Source organism: Notamacropus eugenii, chromosome 4, assembly GCF_028372415.1.
Source record: "Notamacropus eugenii isolate mMacEug1 chromosome 4, mMacEug1.pri_v2, whole genome shotgun sequence".
Taxonomy (NCBI): domain Eukaryota; kingdom Metazoa; phylum Chordata; class Mammalia; order Diprotodontia; family Macropodidae; genus Notamacropus; species Notamacropus eugenii.
The window spans coordinates 453,068,923-453,088,586 of NC_092875.1; the positions used below are offsets into that span (position 1 = coordinate 453,068,923).

A 19,664-nucleotide genomic window follows, 5' to 3' on the forward strand; every position below is an offset into this window, starting at 1 on the left:
TTGGCCACAATGTTCCTAGGAGTTCCTCTTTTTTGATCTCTTTCAGGAGGTGATCAGTGGATTCTTTCAATATTTATTTTGCCCCCTGGTTCTAGAATCTCAGGGCAGTTTTCCTTGATAATTTCATGAAAGGACTCTTTTTTTGATCATGGCTTTCAGGTAGGCCCATAATTTTTAAATTGTCTCTCCTGGATCTATTTTCCAGGTCAGTTGTTTTTCCAATGAGATATTTCACATTATCTTCCATTTTTTCATTCTTTTGGTTTTGTTTTGTGATTTCTTGGTTTCTCATAAAGTCATCAGCATCCATTTGTTCCATTCTAATTTTGAAAGAACTATTTTCTTCAGTGAGCTTTTGAACGTCCTTTTCCATTTGGCTAATTCTGCTTTTTAAAGCATTCTTCTCCTCATTGGCTTTTTGAACCTCTTTTGCCAATAGAGTTAGCCTATTTTTCAAGGTGTTATTTTCTTTAGCATTTTTTGAGGGTCTCCTTTAGCAGGGTGTTGACCTGCTTTTCATGCTTTTCTTGAATCTCATTTCTCTTCCCAGTTTTTCCTCCACCTCTCTTACTTGATTTTCAAAATCCTTTTTGAGCTCTTCAGTGGCTTGAGCCCATTGAATATTTATTTTGGATGTTTGGGATACAGAAGCCTTGACTTTTATGTCTTTCCCTGATGGTAAGCATTGTTTTTCCTCATCTGAAAGAATGGGAGGAGATATCTGTTCACCAAGAACGTAACCTTCTATAGTCTTATTTTTTTTCCCTTTTTTGGACATTTTCCCAACCAGTTACTTGCTTTGGGTCCTTTGTCAAAAGTAGGGTATACTCTGGGAATCTGTAATATCTCAGTTCCTGCAAGGTGGCTCAATCCAGGGTGTACACTGATCTGGAATCAGGGGGAGATTTTTTGTGTCCAGAATCTTAGCAGTTACCTCTCCACAGCCACCTGGCCTCCAGTTCCGCCAATTCAGCGCAGGGGGCTGATTTTCAGATAAGCTGGATGGGCAGGGCTTCCATGCAGTGTGAGACAAAGACCAGCTCTCTCAGGGCCTTTACACAGGACTGAGGTAAGACTCAGCTCCTCAGTGCCCCCAGGGGTTTTACGATCCAACAATGTATGCAGGCTGATGTAGAGTCTGCCCTGAAAATTGCTGTTGCCTGCCTGATGTGGCCTCTGTTGGCTGCTGCCTGAGCCCAAAGCTATGGGAAGGCCCTTCTCCCTTCTCGGCCAGCTGAAGGTACCCTGTCACTGGTCTTTGGCACCTGTGGGTTGAGAGATCTGAGGACCCACTGCTGCTGCAACTGGAGATTCCGCCCCCGAGGTGTCCTCCTCCCAGAGTCGTATCGTGCCTCCCGCAGGGCCAAAGCTGGGCTGGGCTCTGCACTCTGCTCTGTGTCTGGTGCAACCGATGTTTCCTGTGGGCCTTTCAGGTCACCCTGGTCTGGAAATCTCTTCCACTCTATTGTTCTCCACTTCTGTTGCTCCAAAATTTGTTGAGAGTCCCTCTCTACAGGTATTTTATGGGCTGTGTGGGGAGACCCTGCGTATGTGTGTCTTTCTACTCCGCCATCTTGTGGAAATGGTTCTTAAACAAGGTTTGTGGATATTTGTTTCATTATTGGTCTTTGTTACTCTTAATGACTTTGCACATGTTTTCGTTTTGATACACAACAAAAGATAGTTGTTTTTATTTTTAGAGAACTTATATGATGAATATTCACTTTTTCTTAAAATTGATCTATGGAGACAGACCAACAATCTACTGATCACATATAAAAAAAACTTTATCAGGCATGTTAAATGATTGATATTGAACCAATAAATAGCCAATTTTTAGTCACACGATAAGCAAGTTTTTGTGTTCCTCCAAATTGACTGTACATATTATGTATCACTAAGACAACAAAGTCAAATAAGTTCTCTGTCTGTGATTGACCACCATTACAACCTTGTTCTTTTGGTATGATATACTAGGGGTATAAAGAAATTCAGTAGATAGCTGAAGACATTTAAAATTTTCTTCAAAAGTTGCCTTCTAAAAATTATCTATAGCCAGAGGTTCTTTATGTTCATTTTGAAATTTATGCAAAAACTTGCCTTGAATTCTGCCCTTGCATCATTATAGTATTGATTATTCTATGAGATTGCTGCTTAGGTGAAATTAAATGTCACGATATGGTTATTTTGCTACTTCATTGACTTTAGCCTCCTTTACCAAGGGCTAGCATTATATAGAATTTCATTGTTTATAATTGGGCTTTTGGCCAATATCTGGGAAAAGAATTAACAACGTATGTCATGCAAATTGAAGGTAGCATCAGGGTTTGGGGACGGTGTGTCGTGTCGTTTATCCAGTAACACTCAGACCTCTTATTATCACTTTGTGATCACTACTAGAATTGATACATTGTATATTCCAGAAGAGCAGGGGTCACTGGGTGTAGTAGTGCCAGTACGATATTCACAGCACCTATACCAGCCATGAATATCTCAGCACAATACTGAATCAGGAAATGCAACAAATTCTCCACATGGAAGATGTAACCATAACATTTATTCAGACACCAGAATGCAGAGGACAGCACCACAAACCATCTTCCTTAAATAAATCGCAAGTTCTTTTGCTCACACTAGCAAGTTGCCTGCTTGCCTGCATCCTTCCTAGCTCAGATTGCTGTCATGACTAGCCTCTTAGTCCAGCTTTAACTCCGCCTCTTCCTGTTCCACCCTTCCTTTTCCACCCCTTCTTGTTCCATGTGACTTAGACTCATGTAACTCAGGCTTCCATGTGACCCAGGCAGGTCACATGAGCCTGTTAATGAATAGGAAAGATCTTCCCATTTAAATTGCCTTTATTACTGGGTTGGTATGTCATTTTGGAAAAGTTTGCTGTCCTTTATGGGTTAAAAAGAATAAGTTGAGAAAAGAAAATACTAAAATAAAAAAATATGCCTTCAGGGTAAAAATAAGAAAATTTAACTTATACAGAAAAATTTCCATGAACATACTTTCTGAATCATGTAAATCATTTTATGTATTTAGGTTTCCCTTGACTATTTCATATACCTGGGTATGATCCTTTGATAACTTCTTGTGGAGGATAATGAGAAGATTCTTAAATCTTTAAACATTTACTTTTGAAATGTAGAATATCTAACATTATGATAGATTTCTATAGTAAACAGACCTTTGCTATAATATGGTTTTTAAAACCTCATTTAGGGGATATATGAGATTCCCTTAAGGAAACCCAATAGATTTCTACATTGCTTCCCCTAATTGAGCATTGATGTATTACTGAATTTGTTTTTCCACAGGGTGTGATAGGTATACAACTGGTTGTTACCATGGTGATGGCCAGTGTCATGCAGAAGATCTTACCTCACTATTCTCTTGCTCGCTGGCTTCTGTGTAATGGCAGGTAAGTCAAGAATAAACTGATTTTGATAACAACTTAAAAATAAATTTCATTTAGCAGAGTTAACTTCAGAAAATGAGTATCAATTTCTAGTGACAACTTTAAAAAAAGGGAAGAAAGGAAAAATTTTTTAAAATTACATTTTTATTAATTATCTGTGTAATTATTTGGTTAAGTTGAAAAGCTGACAAGGTCGAGGTAATAGATTCATTTCCCATGTGAACCAGTTAACTTTGCTATGTTTCACAGGCATTGGTATCATTCTTAATTTTTATCAGATTCCTTTAAAATTCATGTTGTTGGTCACAGTAGAGACAAATAAGTTTGTTTGAATCAAACAAAAATCCATCTCTGCTAACTGGAGAAACAAGTCAAAATATATGCCTCACTAATAATGATCCCGTGTACGGATTAATTGCAGTTGTCTTCTATTAGATTTTGTGATTTGTTTTGCTGAAAAGGGCTTCAAAATGTTTGACTTTGAAAGGATGGGGACAGAGATAGTGATTACTTCATATTATTTAAGTTTATATGGATACATATTGTTTTTCTCTATAGAACGTAAGCTCTTTGAGGGCAGAAGATTTATTTTTGTTTTCTAACACTTAGACACAGTTCCTTGAACACAGGAGGTACTTAATAAATGGTTTTTATTGATTGATTGTACCATGATCGCAGTAACCAGAGTTGCCACTTATTTGTTGGTAATATTTTCCTTAGTTTTTATCTTTGTGAAAACATACTCTTCGGATGTATTTTTCATCCATTTTCTTATGTTTGAGCCTTTTGTGGAGATGGAGAATAACTGAACACCATCTTCCTCATGATAATTTCATACACTTAAAGACAGGCAGACCTTTATTTCTTTTAATGTTTCCATATAGAACAGGCCTAAGTTTTAGTCATCTGGACTAACAGTCATTCTCTCCAGTTTTTTTCTACCTCGTCTATTTTACAATATTACAGAACCTCACTAATCCAGTCTAGTAGAAAAAGGGAAGATAGTTTAAATTAGAAACTTGAAAATTCAGATTTATAACAGTCAATAGTATCATGACAAAGATTTAAAAAAAAAAAACCAGAAAAGATCTGTTTTAATAGTTAAGGGTCATTTCTAATTGGCATATTGATTGAATGGTTGAATACTAATTGTAAAATTTTTTAAGAGGTCTTAACATTTGTTCTATAATCTTACTTGCATAATTAATTCACTTAGTTTATCCTTTTCCCATAGATCATGTAAAGAGAAACTAAACAGACAAATTTATGTTATAACATTCCAAATTATTTGAACTTGCATTTTTATGTATTCTTATTCTGCAGATAAAATTGACCTTAATGCGTTAATGAAACTTTGGACTCTTCAGATCAAATTGTACTGCCTCTGTCGTGTACTGATAACTTCTATGTGTATTTGTGTTTTGATCTCTCTTTAAGATTTTTTTAACAAGAGCAGACATAAAACGTATTTTCTTTCACTGATATTGTGTCCTTGGTGACCTTTCTTTATCTTGTATTAAATATTTTTTCTGATAAAGTATTTTACCTTGAGTTTTTGCCTGTTGTGTTTGCTATTTTTACTAGGAAAAAAAGATTCTGAAAATTCAGATTGCTGAATTTCCTTTTCAGTATTCTTGAATTTTCTTTGTAATTTGAGGTATTTAAGCTTTTGATTTTGATTAATGTATCGTTCATAAATTTGTACTTGAGCATCAGTAGAACAGATTGGAATTAGGTGATAAGGGTTTGAATGTTGAACTATAAGTAAATCATTTAATTTTTCTGAGGTTTAGTTTTTGGGTCTGAATAATTACGATTAAAAACATGCCCACCTACCTCATAGTGAAGTGAGGAAAGTACTTTGTAACATTATAGCACTTTATTGGCTATGAAAGTATGAACTTGTTATAAAGTAGATGAGTTGCATTATTTAAAATTGCTTTCAATATCAAAATTGGTATTGAATACAATCTATTGGTACCACAAATTCTTTCCAGGAGTATTTTTTCTTTTTAGTCAGGCCAACTCTCTTTGCCTTTCTTTTTATATTTTGCTGTCTACAGTTTTGTGGTTTATAATACCTAAATTTCTGATGAAGGAGAAATTTATTTTGCTTTTATTAGGTAATAATATTAACATTCTTAATATAAATTTGAAGGTCAAAAGTTCTGATTAATTTTTTTGTTGTTGTTAGTTCATGTGAAAGCAATCTACCCAAATTGGAAGAGATCTAGAATTGGAATGAAGAGCCCTGGGCTTGAATTCTGATTTTATTTACCATCTTTGTGACTTTGGGCAAGTCATTTCATCTTTCTGGTTTTCGCTTTTTTAACCTCTAAGGTAAAGGTCTTAGATTAGAATTCACTCCAAGACAGAGGTTCTTAACTTTGTTTGTATAATGTACTTTTGGGAGACTGGTGAAAACCCAGAGACCCCTTCTCACAATATATTTAAATGCATAAAATAAAATGTATGTTATCACAGAGAAAACCAATTATATTGAAATTTAAATACAGTTTAAAAAATATTTTTAAAAAACAAGTTCATGAACTCCAGTTTAAGAATCCTTGCTCTATGGTATTTCCAGCGTTCCAGCTCCACATCTTGTGATCACAGTGATACTTTAAAAGCATTGTGAATATTATATATTTCTGTCTGTGTTGATGCTAGGTAAAAGGAAAAAACATTGAGAAAAATTCTTCAGTGCTGAGATGCTTTACGGAACTTGAGAGGAGCTTTCAAGTGAAAGCTGTTTTTAATAACAAAAAAATCCATCAAAAGTAAATAATGTGAAAACATTGCTGTCTAGGTGCTAACAGTTTAGGAAGAACATAGATAAACTAGTGTCCACAGTCCAGTTGTCCAGAAGAGGAAAACTACAATGGTGAAGGTTCTTAAATCTGTGTCACGTGAAAATTGGTTGAAGGATTTGGGTATATGGAACCTAGAGAAAAGCAGACTGACATGACGGCTTTGTTCAGAAAGACTGGAATGTGAAAGAGCCATTAGATATTTTTTGTTTAACCCCATTAGGCTGAAGTGGAAGCAGTAGTTGGAAGTTACAGTGGCCAAGTTAGGTTTGAGGTTTTAGGAAAAATTATTTCAAAATCAAATGAGCTCTCTGGAAGATTGCATAAAAGTACATATAGTACCAGATCTTTTTCATGAAGTGTGGTCTAGAGCAGTGGTGTCCAATTCAGAGTAGAAGTGGGTTATATGAGGGCCCACAGTCATATTAGCTATGTTTATTGTATTTTGTTGCACAATTTTCAAATTGCGTATCATTATATTCAAGTGTCCTCCTGTGGGCTATGAGTTGGATACCTCTGGTCTGAAGGATTGCTTATAACCCTTACAGTTCTGGACATTTGTGGGGTTTTTAAAAAATGATGTATGTACTCAAACTTGCTTTGTGCATTTTGTGTTTGCCTTCCCCTGTAGACCACACAGCTTCTTTTCTGATTGATAGTGACTTTTTGATAATGCTGCTCTCTGTCACAGCCTCTGTTCCCTTGTGGAATGAAGGCCACCAGCTGAGACCTGATTATGGTAGACAAGTAATCCAACCATTTGTCACAAGGGTAATAAGATAAGGAAATAAGGAATTTCTGTTTTTTTGCAGGTTCATCTTAGTCCGGTCCATTTACCACTTAAACTTCTATGACCATTTTACTTCCTGGTTTATGAAAAATTTTTGCTATTATTATTTGATTGTTCTGTTTTCCCCTCAGCCGGCCAGCCAGAAAAGTTTAATTCTTGACCAATATACAGCCAGTGCTGTAGACATTGTCATTAAAACTAAACTACCTCCTTTTAACTTCTGATCCTGGCTTGGTCAGCTTTAGAAGAAGGAAGAGGTATTGGGTTTTATAAAATCATAGTAGCAAAAGATTGTATTGAAAATGGAATTTTTCTCCTTTTCCCATTTTTTCCCCTATATTCTTTTGTGTAGCCTATGCTTAGAAAGCTATCTTAAGCCAATCTTATCCTAAAATTTGAAGAACATTACTATAAAATATTGATAGGGATTATTAAGCACATACCAAGTATGTAATACAATTTAGATCATTGAACCTGTGGCCTAGAGGACACTCGGGGCCTTCTAGGTCCTTGGGTGTGGCCTTTTGATGGATTCCAAGTTTTCTTGAGGACCTTGAGGGCCACATGTGGTCTGAAGGCCACAAGTTCCATACCCCTGATTTTGAAAAATGTCATCCATACTAATAATAACACACCTCTGTGGGAACACACTTATTCTGTATTATTCAAATTATTAATGACTTTTCCCCCATTCTTCCAGTTTTCTGTCATTGTTCTACTTTAAATACCTTTCATGTTTGGAAATGAATTTTTGGCAAATTAGAAAAACCAAGCAGCTTTTTAGGGGTCTCTGTCTCTATCTTTTGAACAACTTTACCATATCCTATTCCTATCAACTGGCCAAAAAAAAAAAATCACTGAGGAACTGGCAGCATCAGGATATTGGCCAGTGTGTGTGGGGGACAGCACAAACACCCCTTACTCAGATTGACTGCTCAGAGGCATCTCAAGGTAAAAACAGAAAATCTCCTTTATTGGGTTCTCACGAGAAATGGGGCAGTTCCTTCACCAGTAAAGCTGGAGTAGGGAGGCGCCTTACAGAAGCAGAATGGCAATTTATATAGACCCTGACTTGGAAATCCCCCTCCCACCACTGACCATTATTCTCATTGGCCGAGAAGCACGGTCTTACATTCTGGGTGCAAAATCTAACCAATCCCTTTTGAAACCCAGTTCAAGTTTCCAGCTCCTAGACATTACAAAGCCTGTGAAAATAAACGTGGTTATATGCAAATTAGGCATTGAAAATATACGCAAATGAAGCATTGATGACTCATGCAAATTGGGCATTGAGAACTTATGCAAATCAGGTGGACCTGTGTGAGGACTGCAGACTGTATGCACATATGCATATTAGGTATTGAGGACTTAGTGAGTCATATCCAATCATTGATCCTAATGCAATACGTAGCCTTATATGGAAATCACCTGACTCTGGAGGAATGGAAACCTGGGCCTAAGGTCTCTTCCACTCTGGGGAGAAGACTCCACATTCCTGAGAAGTCTTCACTAAATCTGTTCCCATTCAGCCAGGATATGCTGCTTTTTAGGTTCTTCTATTATTGTTCCCCTTTGAAATAAGCTATTCTCCCTGACCCCACAGGTGTACTTCTTGTGCCCAACCTTGTTCCCTTACCTGACTGTAATGCTAATGAGAGTTAAAGATCTTTCCTACCCATTGATGGGCCTGCTCATTGATTGAAGCTTGATTGGGGAGGTCGACATCTTTTGTTAATTTCTGTTGAGGCACTGGTTCTCAAGGGTCATGATGTCCTCTGGCTCTGAAAAGTATGTAAATACTCCGAGGTGAGGTTTTACTTTGGGGTTTACTCATTGGAAGTGTTTGTTTAGCCAGATGAGACTGTGGGCAGCTGCTAAGGAGCCCCCTGGCTTTGAAAAACAAGCTTCTCTCTCTGGTAATTATGTGTGTATGGTCAGACAGTTGGAAGCCCTGTCTGTTGGTCTTTATTTCTCTGTTTATATTTTCTCTGAAGTTCAGGGTACTTACTTTTGCCCCTGAACTAAGTGAATGATATATGTGCTTGATTGAAGTGATTGTTGACCCCTCAAAAGTTGCTTTCCTTTTAGAAAAGCAGAGCAAAGAACATGTGCAGCAGGCCCTTCTGTGTGTGCTGGAGTCCTTGCTGTTATACTGATTATTAAAGGCATCATTACAGTAGGGTGACTGACTAGTAATGGGGTATACTGGTGTTTATATGACACATTGTCCAGTGAAAAATATTTCGCCTAAACATAAAAGAAGATACAATCTTTTCTGATCAATGCCTTGTCCAAAAAATCTCGAATCCAGAGCTACAGAGTGTTATACTCTGTTGTAATTAAAGTTCCTTTTTGTTTTGAAGTGTCTTGCTTCGCCCCTCTTTTCTTGGAGAGGTAAGTGGTAGGCTACAATCTTTTTGTACATTTGAATAGTGGGTTTTGCATGGGGATTTGGGGATTTCTCCTTGTCAGTGCCCCTGCTAGACTTGCTTTTCTCTTTTCCTGAGCGTGCCCTTGAGCCTGATGCATTATCTTTGCCTCCTCCTCCATCCCCTTAGGTTCCTTAGTTTGGTGAATTACCACCTCTCTCATGTCCCTAATAAAAAAATCTACTGCTCCGTTCAAATGCGCAGTAAATTTGACACATCACCTATTGGGTATGAAATCACCTCCATATTCATTTGCTGGGACTTTTGCCTGTTTTCTTGCATGTTGCCTGATCCTAAGAGCCCACCAGCTTTCTCCTTTAAACCTACTATTCAAATGCACAGTAGGTGGGACCTGTGACCTAAGGGATGGGGGAAAAAGTTTAAATACCTCAGCTCTGCTCTAAGATAAATGCCTGAATCCCTTGCTCTCCTTGCCTTGGCCATTTTTTTCCTTCTGTCTGAAATGACCATGGTATTCTGTTAAAATTGTCAGCAGAGAAGAACAGGGATCTGTTTGGCATATGCACGAGAAACTGAATTTTAAGAAATAAGACTGAGCAGATTTTTTGGAAATGAAAATGTTACATATTTTTGTAAGTTTTCATCTTAAAGTAACTGAAGAAAAAAAGGATTCAAATGTGAGACTAGATCTTTCTTTAGTTTTCTATATTGTATATTTAGGGTTGGCAGCTTTTTGGGAATGATGCAGTCTTACCAGTCTTTTCATATTTTACATATTTACACACATCACATACACATATTCTCTCTCTCTCTCTCTCTCTCTCTCTCTCTCTCTCTCTCTCTTTTCCTCTCTCTCTCTCTCCTTCCTGAAGATTCAGGATTCACTTCATTCTCACTTCCTTGTATAATTAGTTTTTAAAATTTGACTGAGATACTAGTATTTCTTAAATTATAAAATAGATTAATTGAAGTGATGTGGTTTCTTTTCATTTTGTGATGTACATGAACTATATACATTTTTTTTTTTAATGACAGACTGTTGAGCAGAGTTACTAAAATGACGTGTTAGGCTAAGATTATCATCTTGTGTAAGTGAATCAGCAGGCAGGAATATTCCAGATATTATTATTCATTTTGGCATGTTTGTACTTGTATTTGATATAGAGCGATATTTCACTCTTCTCAGCAACAAGGCTAAAGAACTTAGGACTAAGCAAAAAAAAAACCTAAACAACCCAGAGACTAGGGGTCAGGGCTTGAAAAGCCAAATAATGGTCACAACGCCCATGCATTTTATTGATACAGATTTCTCAAGGGCTTCTCTGTCCTTGTCATTGGATTTCTAAGCCTAAAGCAGATTAAAATTTAAAAACTGAAGAGGCATTGTTATAGGTAAGTGTATTGCTAGCAGTAAGTTGCAGCAGAAGACAAGACAAACACAAACTTGGTGAAAAAAAGGGGCATGGCAGTCTGAGGCCTTTTAAGTGTAGAGGCAGATGGCATCTCAGATCTTTCATTTCTTCCTGTAATTATGGCAGAGCACAATGATGTATCGTAGTGGCAATGCTGAGTCATCAGTATGTTGTTAATTTTATTTTTTTAGAAAATCCTTTCCAATTTCTATATTGAATCATAATTTTCTTTTAAATGCTTGATGCTTATAGAGGTCAACCCTCATCTATCTAGAAAACTTGGCTAAAATGAGTAGAGGGTTCTAAGAAAACAAAGTTTTCGTGTATTAAGACAATTCTCTCTAGTATTATTAATTTTCCTTCACTCTATAGAGAGCAAGACTATAAACCAGTAATCTTGGGGCTCAGAAATTGCTTGTTGGTTCAAGGGTTCTGATAAATGTTGCAAGTTAAAATTCTTGCCCCAGGCTAACATTTCTGAAAGTACCAAACCTGCACTTTGTGGCCTTCCCCCTTCCAACATCCCCTCCCTAGCCAGTCTTTGTTTTATTTTAAATCAGTCTCTCCCTATGTATAAACTATGTGGATAGTGTAAGTACAGATTTAATTCTTTTAAGAAGTAAATAATGCAGAAAGCTTGATTATCAGCAATTTGTCATCCTTTTTGTAGTTCATGTAGTTTCCATGGTTCCTTTCCTATTTCACTATTTAATACCTATAAGAGAATAAGAGATTGAGATGGGCAATGCAAATTGATCACTTTTACCACTTGATAACATTTCTAGGGAGAAAAGTTTAGGTAGGACTTTCCTCCTCCAGAAAATAGAAAATGAAAAATGCTGTTAAAAATAAAGTCTGTGGACTTCACCTTACGCATATGGGGAATATCTGTAAGCAAAGTCATAATTTATTTATTGGCATGGTCTCACAGTTCAATGAAGAGAATAACAGAAGGAATGGCTTACTGTAATATTTAGAGTGACCATGTCAGTATCTTTTTAAAGCTTAAATGACCCTGATATATTTTTACAACTTATTTTGTTGGTTTCTTTTTTGTTAGTTTGCGATGGTATCAGCATCCTACAGAAGAGGAGTTACGCCTTCTTGCAGGAAAACAACAAAGGGGGAAGAGCAAAAAAGATAGGTAATTGTGTTATTGTGTTTATATGATAGTGTCACATTATTGGATACAGTTTGTTAAGAGAATATTTTTGCGTTCTGCTTTCAGATAGAGAAACTTGGAAAAGGTGAAGAGACAAAGGAATTTTTAGTGGAAACACACAAGTTATAAAATGTCCGTATAATTGAAATAGTTTAAGAAAATTTGATGTTCAAAAATCCTAATATAGAAAACGTAAATTAGATATTGACTAGTAACAGTCTTGAGGCAGTGTTGTGTTGTAAGTATATCTGTGGAGAGCTGGAGCACAAAGCAGACCTGGTTTCAACTTGTTCTGTGACCTTGGACTTGCTACAGTGTTGCAGGACACTAACCATCTTTTTGAGCAAGTAGAGATTAGTTGCCGATCTGCATTGTGGGAGAGTGTATCCTGGGAGATCTTATTCATTTCTAGAGTCATGTCACTAGTGCTTTATACAATATCCATATATACATTAAAAATAATTTTCTCGAAGCTTTATGAAATATTTATTTGACTATAAAGTGTTACAGACCTTTATAGTCCAAGACTGTTTATAGCCATAGAGTTTTAAAATTTGTTTAGTTTTGTAGTGCTCCAAACTTTTACTTGACATATTTCTTGAATGTATACACCAGTAGTCTAGGGTTTTTTCTTCTCATTAGTACAATGGTTAGATCTGTTTAAAACATTTCTCCAGTTAAGATGTGTCCAGGACCATGCCTTATAGATAGTATTTGCTAGTGTATTTACATAATCTTTATAACGTTTTTTTTTAAATTGAAGCTATTATCTAATGTTTTAAATGATCTTATTTTATATCTCAGTTATAGGGTATATATTGGCAATTTCTTGGGACATTCAGATCTATGACACTTATTTCAAACAGTGAGAAGGGATTTAGGGTTTGAAGTTGTTAAGATATTAATTAACTAATTGACATTATAAATAAAATGTTTGTTCCTTTAAGTTGGATGTACTAGTATTCACTTAATAAGATTTACCAAATAATCATTCATTGAAATAATTTACCCCTAAAATTTTTACTTCTTTTCTAATAACTGATTGATTCATTATCTGCTATTCATTACCCTTCCATTATTTAAATTATCAGAGATTGAACTTCTCACTTTAAAAACTTAAGTTTTGACATAGCAAACCTAAACAACACTTTGATAACTTTTTGCATTTCTTAACTCATTTTATAGGAAATATAATGGTCATATTGAAAATAAGCCACTAACTATTCCAAAGGATATTGATCTTCATCTAGAAACAAAGTCAATTACTGAAGTGGATACTTTAGGTAAGAAAAAATTTAGTCAAGGATTTTTGGCCAAGAGTTCTGTAAAGCTCAGTTGCACATTACCTTAGAGACAGTTTAAACAATAGAACTTAGTTGATAGCTGCTATTATATTAATGTTAATATGTAGGAACTGTGTAAACTTTTAGAACTAAGAAACTCCTAGAAACTTCTTTTAATTATGTTTTTCTTCATGGAATAGTTTAGACTATAATGAGTTGTATGTTATTTTAGCCATTTTACTATAGGAAAAGAGAGCTTAAGTGGCTTATAAAAAATATACTATTTCTCAGGCGTAAGTGTTGAAATCTCATAGCTTTCCTTTCCTTAATGCTTCTAATTCCAAGTCTCATTCTACTATAATATTCATAATGAGTAGATTCAGTTGATAGATGTGTATGTTAGTGCTGAATTGTTTTGTTTATAACATTTAGATCTGTTAGAGAACAGTGTGGATATGAGCTATGTAAAACCTCATTTGTGGTTCCAGTTGGACCCTTTACTCTGTCACTGAAAAGAAGTGAATTTCTGTGATTCGCTTTAGCTAAATGGTAAAATGTGTATATTACTTTTTCCTTTCAGCAACCAAGAACTCTGTGGAAAAGAGTGCCTTTCACATAGTGAGCTTTTAATAAATGTTTGTTAAAAGAGGGAGGCAACCAAGCTTGGAGATGCCTAGAGATATGATAGGATGAAACCTTCAGCTTTACATTCAGAAATCATTAAATATATCTGAGAACATAAGTGCACAAAAGAGAGCTAAAACAATTATGTTGGATATGAAATTAGAAGTGTGTTAAGTCAATTTGAAAGCAAGTGAAAATTTTAGCTAAATTGAAAAAGCATTAAAGCTTGTTACTTTACATCTTGTTATATTACCTCTTCACAAGGAGATCTCTAAGGGTTGTCTTTTAACCTGCCTTGTTTTGAATAGCATTATTTTATTTTAACATACATTTTTTTTAGATGGGTGATTTTTAAAAAGATTCAGAAATTTTAAAACTAAGGGATAAATATTCCATCCCCAATTCCCACAATTACCTCCAAAGGAATGTGTATTCATTTTATATTAGGAGTCAGTGGAAGCAAAGTTTAACCCATAGAATTTTGATTTGGTAATAAGTAGTATTGTATCACTGGGTGTTTATGTAATGTCAGGGTATTTGTTTAGACACCCATGTGGGTACAATTAGGCTAACTTCTTTATTATTTATTAATTGTGTTTGCTTTATCCCTGAAGTTTTAACAGTATAATAGGATAAAGGAAGAAATAGAATCACAAAGATATACACATCAAGATAGAAACAGCATTACCTATCACCTATTTGTTATATTTTCATCTTACCTTTGCTCCTTAAAAAAAAAAAATTACTTCTATCCAGTTTCAGGCCCTTACCCCTGCTTAGATTTGGATCTGTCCTTTCCCAGGTGACAGAATTTAGGAAGATTATGGAGAATACAAGAACTTAGGTCAGTTTTAAAGGCTCCCTTTAGGGAAACATATTAAGGAATTTGGAGACCAAAAGAAAGTAGAAATATTCAGAATATTCTCCCTCTAATGCAAACCCTTAGAAATGGAACATTTGGAACTTAAGAGGCTAGATTTCTTAGTGTTTAAGTAGGGAACCATCAAATAGGAAAAACTGTCTTATACTTTTTTTTGGTAACTTACAGTAACTCATATGGAATAACCCTTCCCCTATCATTGATGTTAAAATGGTTCAAGTCTCTTTATGAAAGAAAGCTCAAAAGCCAGTGTATTTTACCCAGCCTTACATGTATCCTCAGGATATAATGTCATAAATGAAATTCTGTCTTAAAAAATATAATGCTTCAAAATTTTCTTAAAAATCAGTAGTCAATTAATAAAGTACAATGTATTTATAGTCATTTTAACATAAATTTAAATATATTGGTGATAATCAGTTTACTTTGATTGTTTAGTGCATGAGATCCTAAAATTTGTAACATTTAATTTTGAATATAAGATTCTGTATTACTGGATGTTAGCATCTTGATATTTGCAAATCTTTTCTAAAAATCTACAAATAGAATTTAATATGCTTAAAATTAATTAAATATAAGTCTGTATCTGCTATTGATGAAAGTTCTTTTGTGTTTGAAAATCTTTATTTTTCAGCATTGCATTATTTTCCTGAATATCAATGGCTGGTGGATTTCACAGTGGCAGCTACAATAGTCTATCTAGTAACTGAAGTCTACTACAGTTTGATGAAACCTACACAGGAAATGAATATCAGCATTGTCTGGTGCTTGCTTGTTTTGACTTTTGCAATGTATCCTTCGCTGTACCATTTATGGTCATTTCAAATGATAGTTTGTGAATTTATTTTCCTTTTCCAGTGTATGCTCATAGAATTTGTCAGTTTGAAAGATAGCAAGAGTAGTGAAAACACAAGCTTTTATTTTTCTGTTAGACTGACATTTTGAAGACAGTGAGCAAACATCAATCTGGTGTATATTCTGAACTGACCATATTTTGAAAATTAGTTGACCTAGGAAAACCTACCCTGAAACTAAGGTAGAATTTTTAGATCTTGTATTCAATACAAAGCTGAATTTGCCAGCATCTTTACAAAGCAAAATGCTGTACTGTATAAAAGCACTAATCATCCAAATTAGCTGAAAAGCATGCATAATATATCCATATTTCTATAATTGTAGTGGCAAATTTAGTTCAAGCATTTAAATCTCTGTGGATTTTAGCTGATAGAACTACTTCAGTAGTTAAAAATCATCATGTAATTCAATTTCTTAAATCTCCATTAAAGCAGAATGTGTCTTCTCATAATCAGCAGTCAGACTATATAAAGCATAATGAAAATATTTTAACCTGACCAACTGTTGTCCTTCAGATGTCATAGATGTTGCATTTCAGTACATCTGGTGCTGATTTTTGATGACTTTTGAAATATCATAGTGTTAAAACAATGTCACTTAGTGTTCTGCTTTTCATTTTTCTCAAGTCTGTTTCATTAATTTATAGTGTGAATATGTACATCGATACACATTTAAAACGACATATAACACCTTTGTTAAAAAAGAAAAAGCACTACATATGTACATTTTTGTTTTAGATCATGATGCTTCCCTGGATACCTGTTGAGAAAAGGATATTTGTTAATGGCAAGGCAAATTATTGATCATGTGAATACATTTCACCTTTTGCTTCACTCTTAAGCACTAGCTAATAATATGAGAGTAAAGGTCCCACACACTCTCCAGCATTGAACTGACTTGGCTTAGTCTTAACAGAGCTCTTGTGAAAGTCACCAAACAATGCCAACCCTGCGGGATCCCAGGAGCTTGCTGTCTCCCCATCATAGAGGGGACAGACTGTGCTGAAGGGCTGAGAATACAATCTATTTTCCCCTAACTCTGACCCTCCACAATGGAAGAAGGGAAGAAGAGGGTGGGGGGTTTTTAAAAGAACCTGTAGAATGTGAGAAAATCTACTCTTTTCCTATCTTCAGACGTATGAGGTATGCAGGAATCTAAAATTCCTTTAAAATACCAGATGATCTAACACCAACCATGATACTATTTACAGCCTGTCTTTCATCTTAGCTGTAGTGTATCTGGTATGCCTTTCTTTCCCTATGCGCGGAGACTAGTTGGAATGACCTCTGTCTGGCTTCTGTTCATTTTCTTATTGTCTGTGCCTGCTTATTAGTCAAACACATGTCTCCATTGATTACATGGAACAATAGCCCTCCTTAATTCTAGAGTAGCACATAAATCAGCTGAATCAGAATACTTCTGCAGTCATTGCTAGTGGAATTGGACTTTTTAGAAGACCTGAAATTGATGATATATAACTTAAATAGTTCTAAATTTAAAGGTGCAAAAAGCATAATTTTATTGCTGTGATAGTTTTCACGTATAATATTTGGCTAATCAGATATAAAGGCAGTGACTCTAATGGAATTTATAATCGAGACTTGTAAGAAATTCCAGAAGACAAATAAATGGAACACATAAAAAAATAACACAGAAGCCCCAAACCTTATAGATCCTCAGATTCCATTTGTTTTCAGCTTTATATGAACCATACGTTTAGCCTGGCCCTAGCCCTAAAGCTATCCAGGGCTTCAGCCTTACCCTTAAAACAACCCAATCTGATTCTAGCCATTTGGCCCCTTTCTAATCATAGACCACCTCTTAGCCCAAATTTGCTATTCTGCAGTTCCTGAAATTACTCTATATAACTTTAAAACATACATGATGTAAGAGAAGATTTAGGATGGAGGAGATATGTGGAAAATATACATAAATAGTATACTGTTATACTAAATGTACTTATATCTACACTAACTATACTCCAAATACCACCATAGTCCCATAAACCCTTTACAGTCACTCAATTTCTGTTCCTACAGATTTTCAGAATAAGGGAAGCAAGCAGGAGGAGACTTTAATTTAACTACTTAAATCTTAAGATTTTTGGTTAGGAATGAAACTTTTAGACACTTGAAAGTTCTAAATATATATATGTATAGATTAAAAAAAACTTGAGCAAACTATAGCACAGGGACTAATATTGAGTCAATTACGTGAATTTGAGTGAGTTGAAAGCTGTTTTACAAAGAAAGATAAAGCTTCTCAGTAGTCCTATTATATTTGGTTAAAGGGCTGGATCATTAGTCACATTTCCACAGTGCTTGTATTTTACAGTGTAGATGCTTTAGGTACAAAAACCTCTTGTATGTGTTTTTATGGCTATGTTTAAAATTTTTAATTTGAGGGAAGTATCTACAAAAGCTGAAAAGCAAATTTTGTACCATATAAAGTATTAATTTAAACTGAAATAAGTTTTGAAATTTGTAAATTCTATCAATGTTTAGCATTTAGTCATTGACCAGATTTTTAGATCAAAGGTCACTGAAGACATTTGTTCACTGTAGAGTGTAAGGACAGTGGCAAAGTAAAGCACTGAAAAGTCACCTTTCTTGAGTTCCATGCATGGTTCAAATTCATTTTCCTACTTCACAGAAATGTTCTATTTTGCCATACAAACCCTGAAGTAGACAGTGTGAGATAGTAGATATTGCCAGTGAATCAAAGTTGCTGAGACTGTGCCAGAGTATTTGTTTTGTTTCAAAAACTTGCATATAGCATATTATATCAAAGATTGTTTCTTTTTCAGATCTTTCTAGGTCTTCTGTGCTAATGTGGCAAATCACAAATGTGGCTTGCAGGCCGGAGACTTATGATTAGACTGAGAATTTATTTGGGCCATACAACCTTATTTCTGAGAACTAATTAATTTTACAATTCAATTTTTTTGTTAAGGTGATAAGTTTTTAAGCTTAAAATTGAGATGAGATTAATTTTTAACAAGTTTCATAAAACTTAAGAACATTAACATTTTTTACTAGTTGAGTTACTTAGTGGTTTATAAAATCTTTACATTTTGTGCTTCAGGGATCGTTTTTTAGGTCTTTGTGTGTTGTACTCGAAACTACTTTGACTTCTACATTTATCAAAATGAGAGGTATCATAAGAATTTTAGTCAACTATCAAATTCTTTTCTTTTTAAAAATAGCATCCACAATTGTGTTTTCTCTATTTGTGGAAGAATTTTAATATTTTTTCTTCTGTTTAAAATAATGTAATATGTTTTCATATCAATTATGTAAAGGCGTATATTTTAACAGGGGGAATCTTACAAGATTATTTTTTATCAGGTTGCAAGTTAGAATCAGATGAATATGTTTTTTCTTAAAAGATTCTATTTGATGGGCCCTAAGGATTATTGGCTACTTATTGTTAGCATTCCACATGCAGAATGTTGAACAGAACAGTTAGTATAACAAGTGTTTCAATGCTTTTTCTTTTGTACTAATAGATGTAGGTTTACTCATTTTGAACAGGAAAAGAAACAAAAGTATTTGTTTCTCTCAGTGGTCACTAAAAGATATTTTTCAGCTATATAAAGTTAAGAAACTTTAGATGTACATGGAAATCTTTTAGAAAAGTGAGAAAGTAACTTGTTTTATAAAAGCTAAATTTTGCTAAAGTCAAGAATTTACAAAAATTTCTCACTAGTGACTGTAGTAATGTTTTGTCAGACATTTCTTTTAATACTGTAGTCCTGTTTTTCTTTTAATGTCTTATCTGAAGAGAAAAGGGAAAAATATGTTTGTATGATTTGGAGTTAGATACAGTCCTTCACTTTCCACTTTTTAAAATTGTGAACTGCACATTTAAAAAGCTCAATAAGCAATTTGTAAACTGATGGTAACTGATAATAATTCTGATTAATCTTCTGGGAAGCATCCTATGACCTGTAGCAAGTCCTTTAAATTTCCTGAGCCTCACTGTTCTAATCTGTAAAATGAGATAGTTACGTTAGATGACCTTTGAGTGTACTTGGC

At 34.7% G+C, this 19,664-nt stretch overlaps 1 protein-coding gene across 1 annotated transcript in view; it reads left to right on the top strand.

The window, feature by feature from the left end:
• TMEM161B (transmembrane protein 161B) overlaps positions 1 to 19,664 on the top strand; it is a 124,141-nt gene that overhangs the window by 50,418 nt on the left and 54,059 nt on the right. The window contains exons 2-5 of the mRNA XM_072606201.1: positions 3,321 to 3,424; positions 11,884 to 11,967; positions 13,171 to 13,268; positions 15,407 to 15,563. Of these exons, the coding sequence (XP_072462302.1) occupies positions 3,321 to 3,424; positions 11,884 to 11,967; positions 13,171 to 13,268; positions 15,407 to 15,563 (443 nt within the window). The remainder of the gene's footprint in view (positions 1 to 3,320; positions 3,425 to 11,883; positions 11,968 to 13,170; positions 13,269 to 15,406; positions 15,564 to 19,664) is intronic.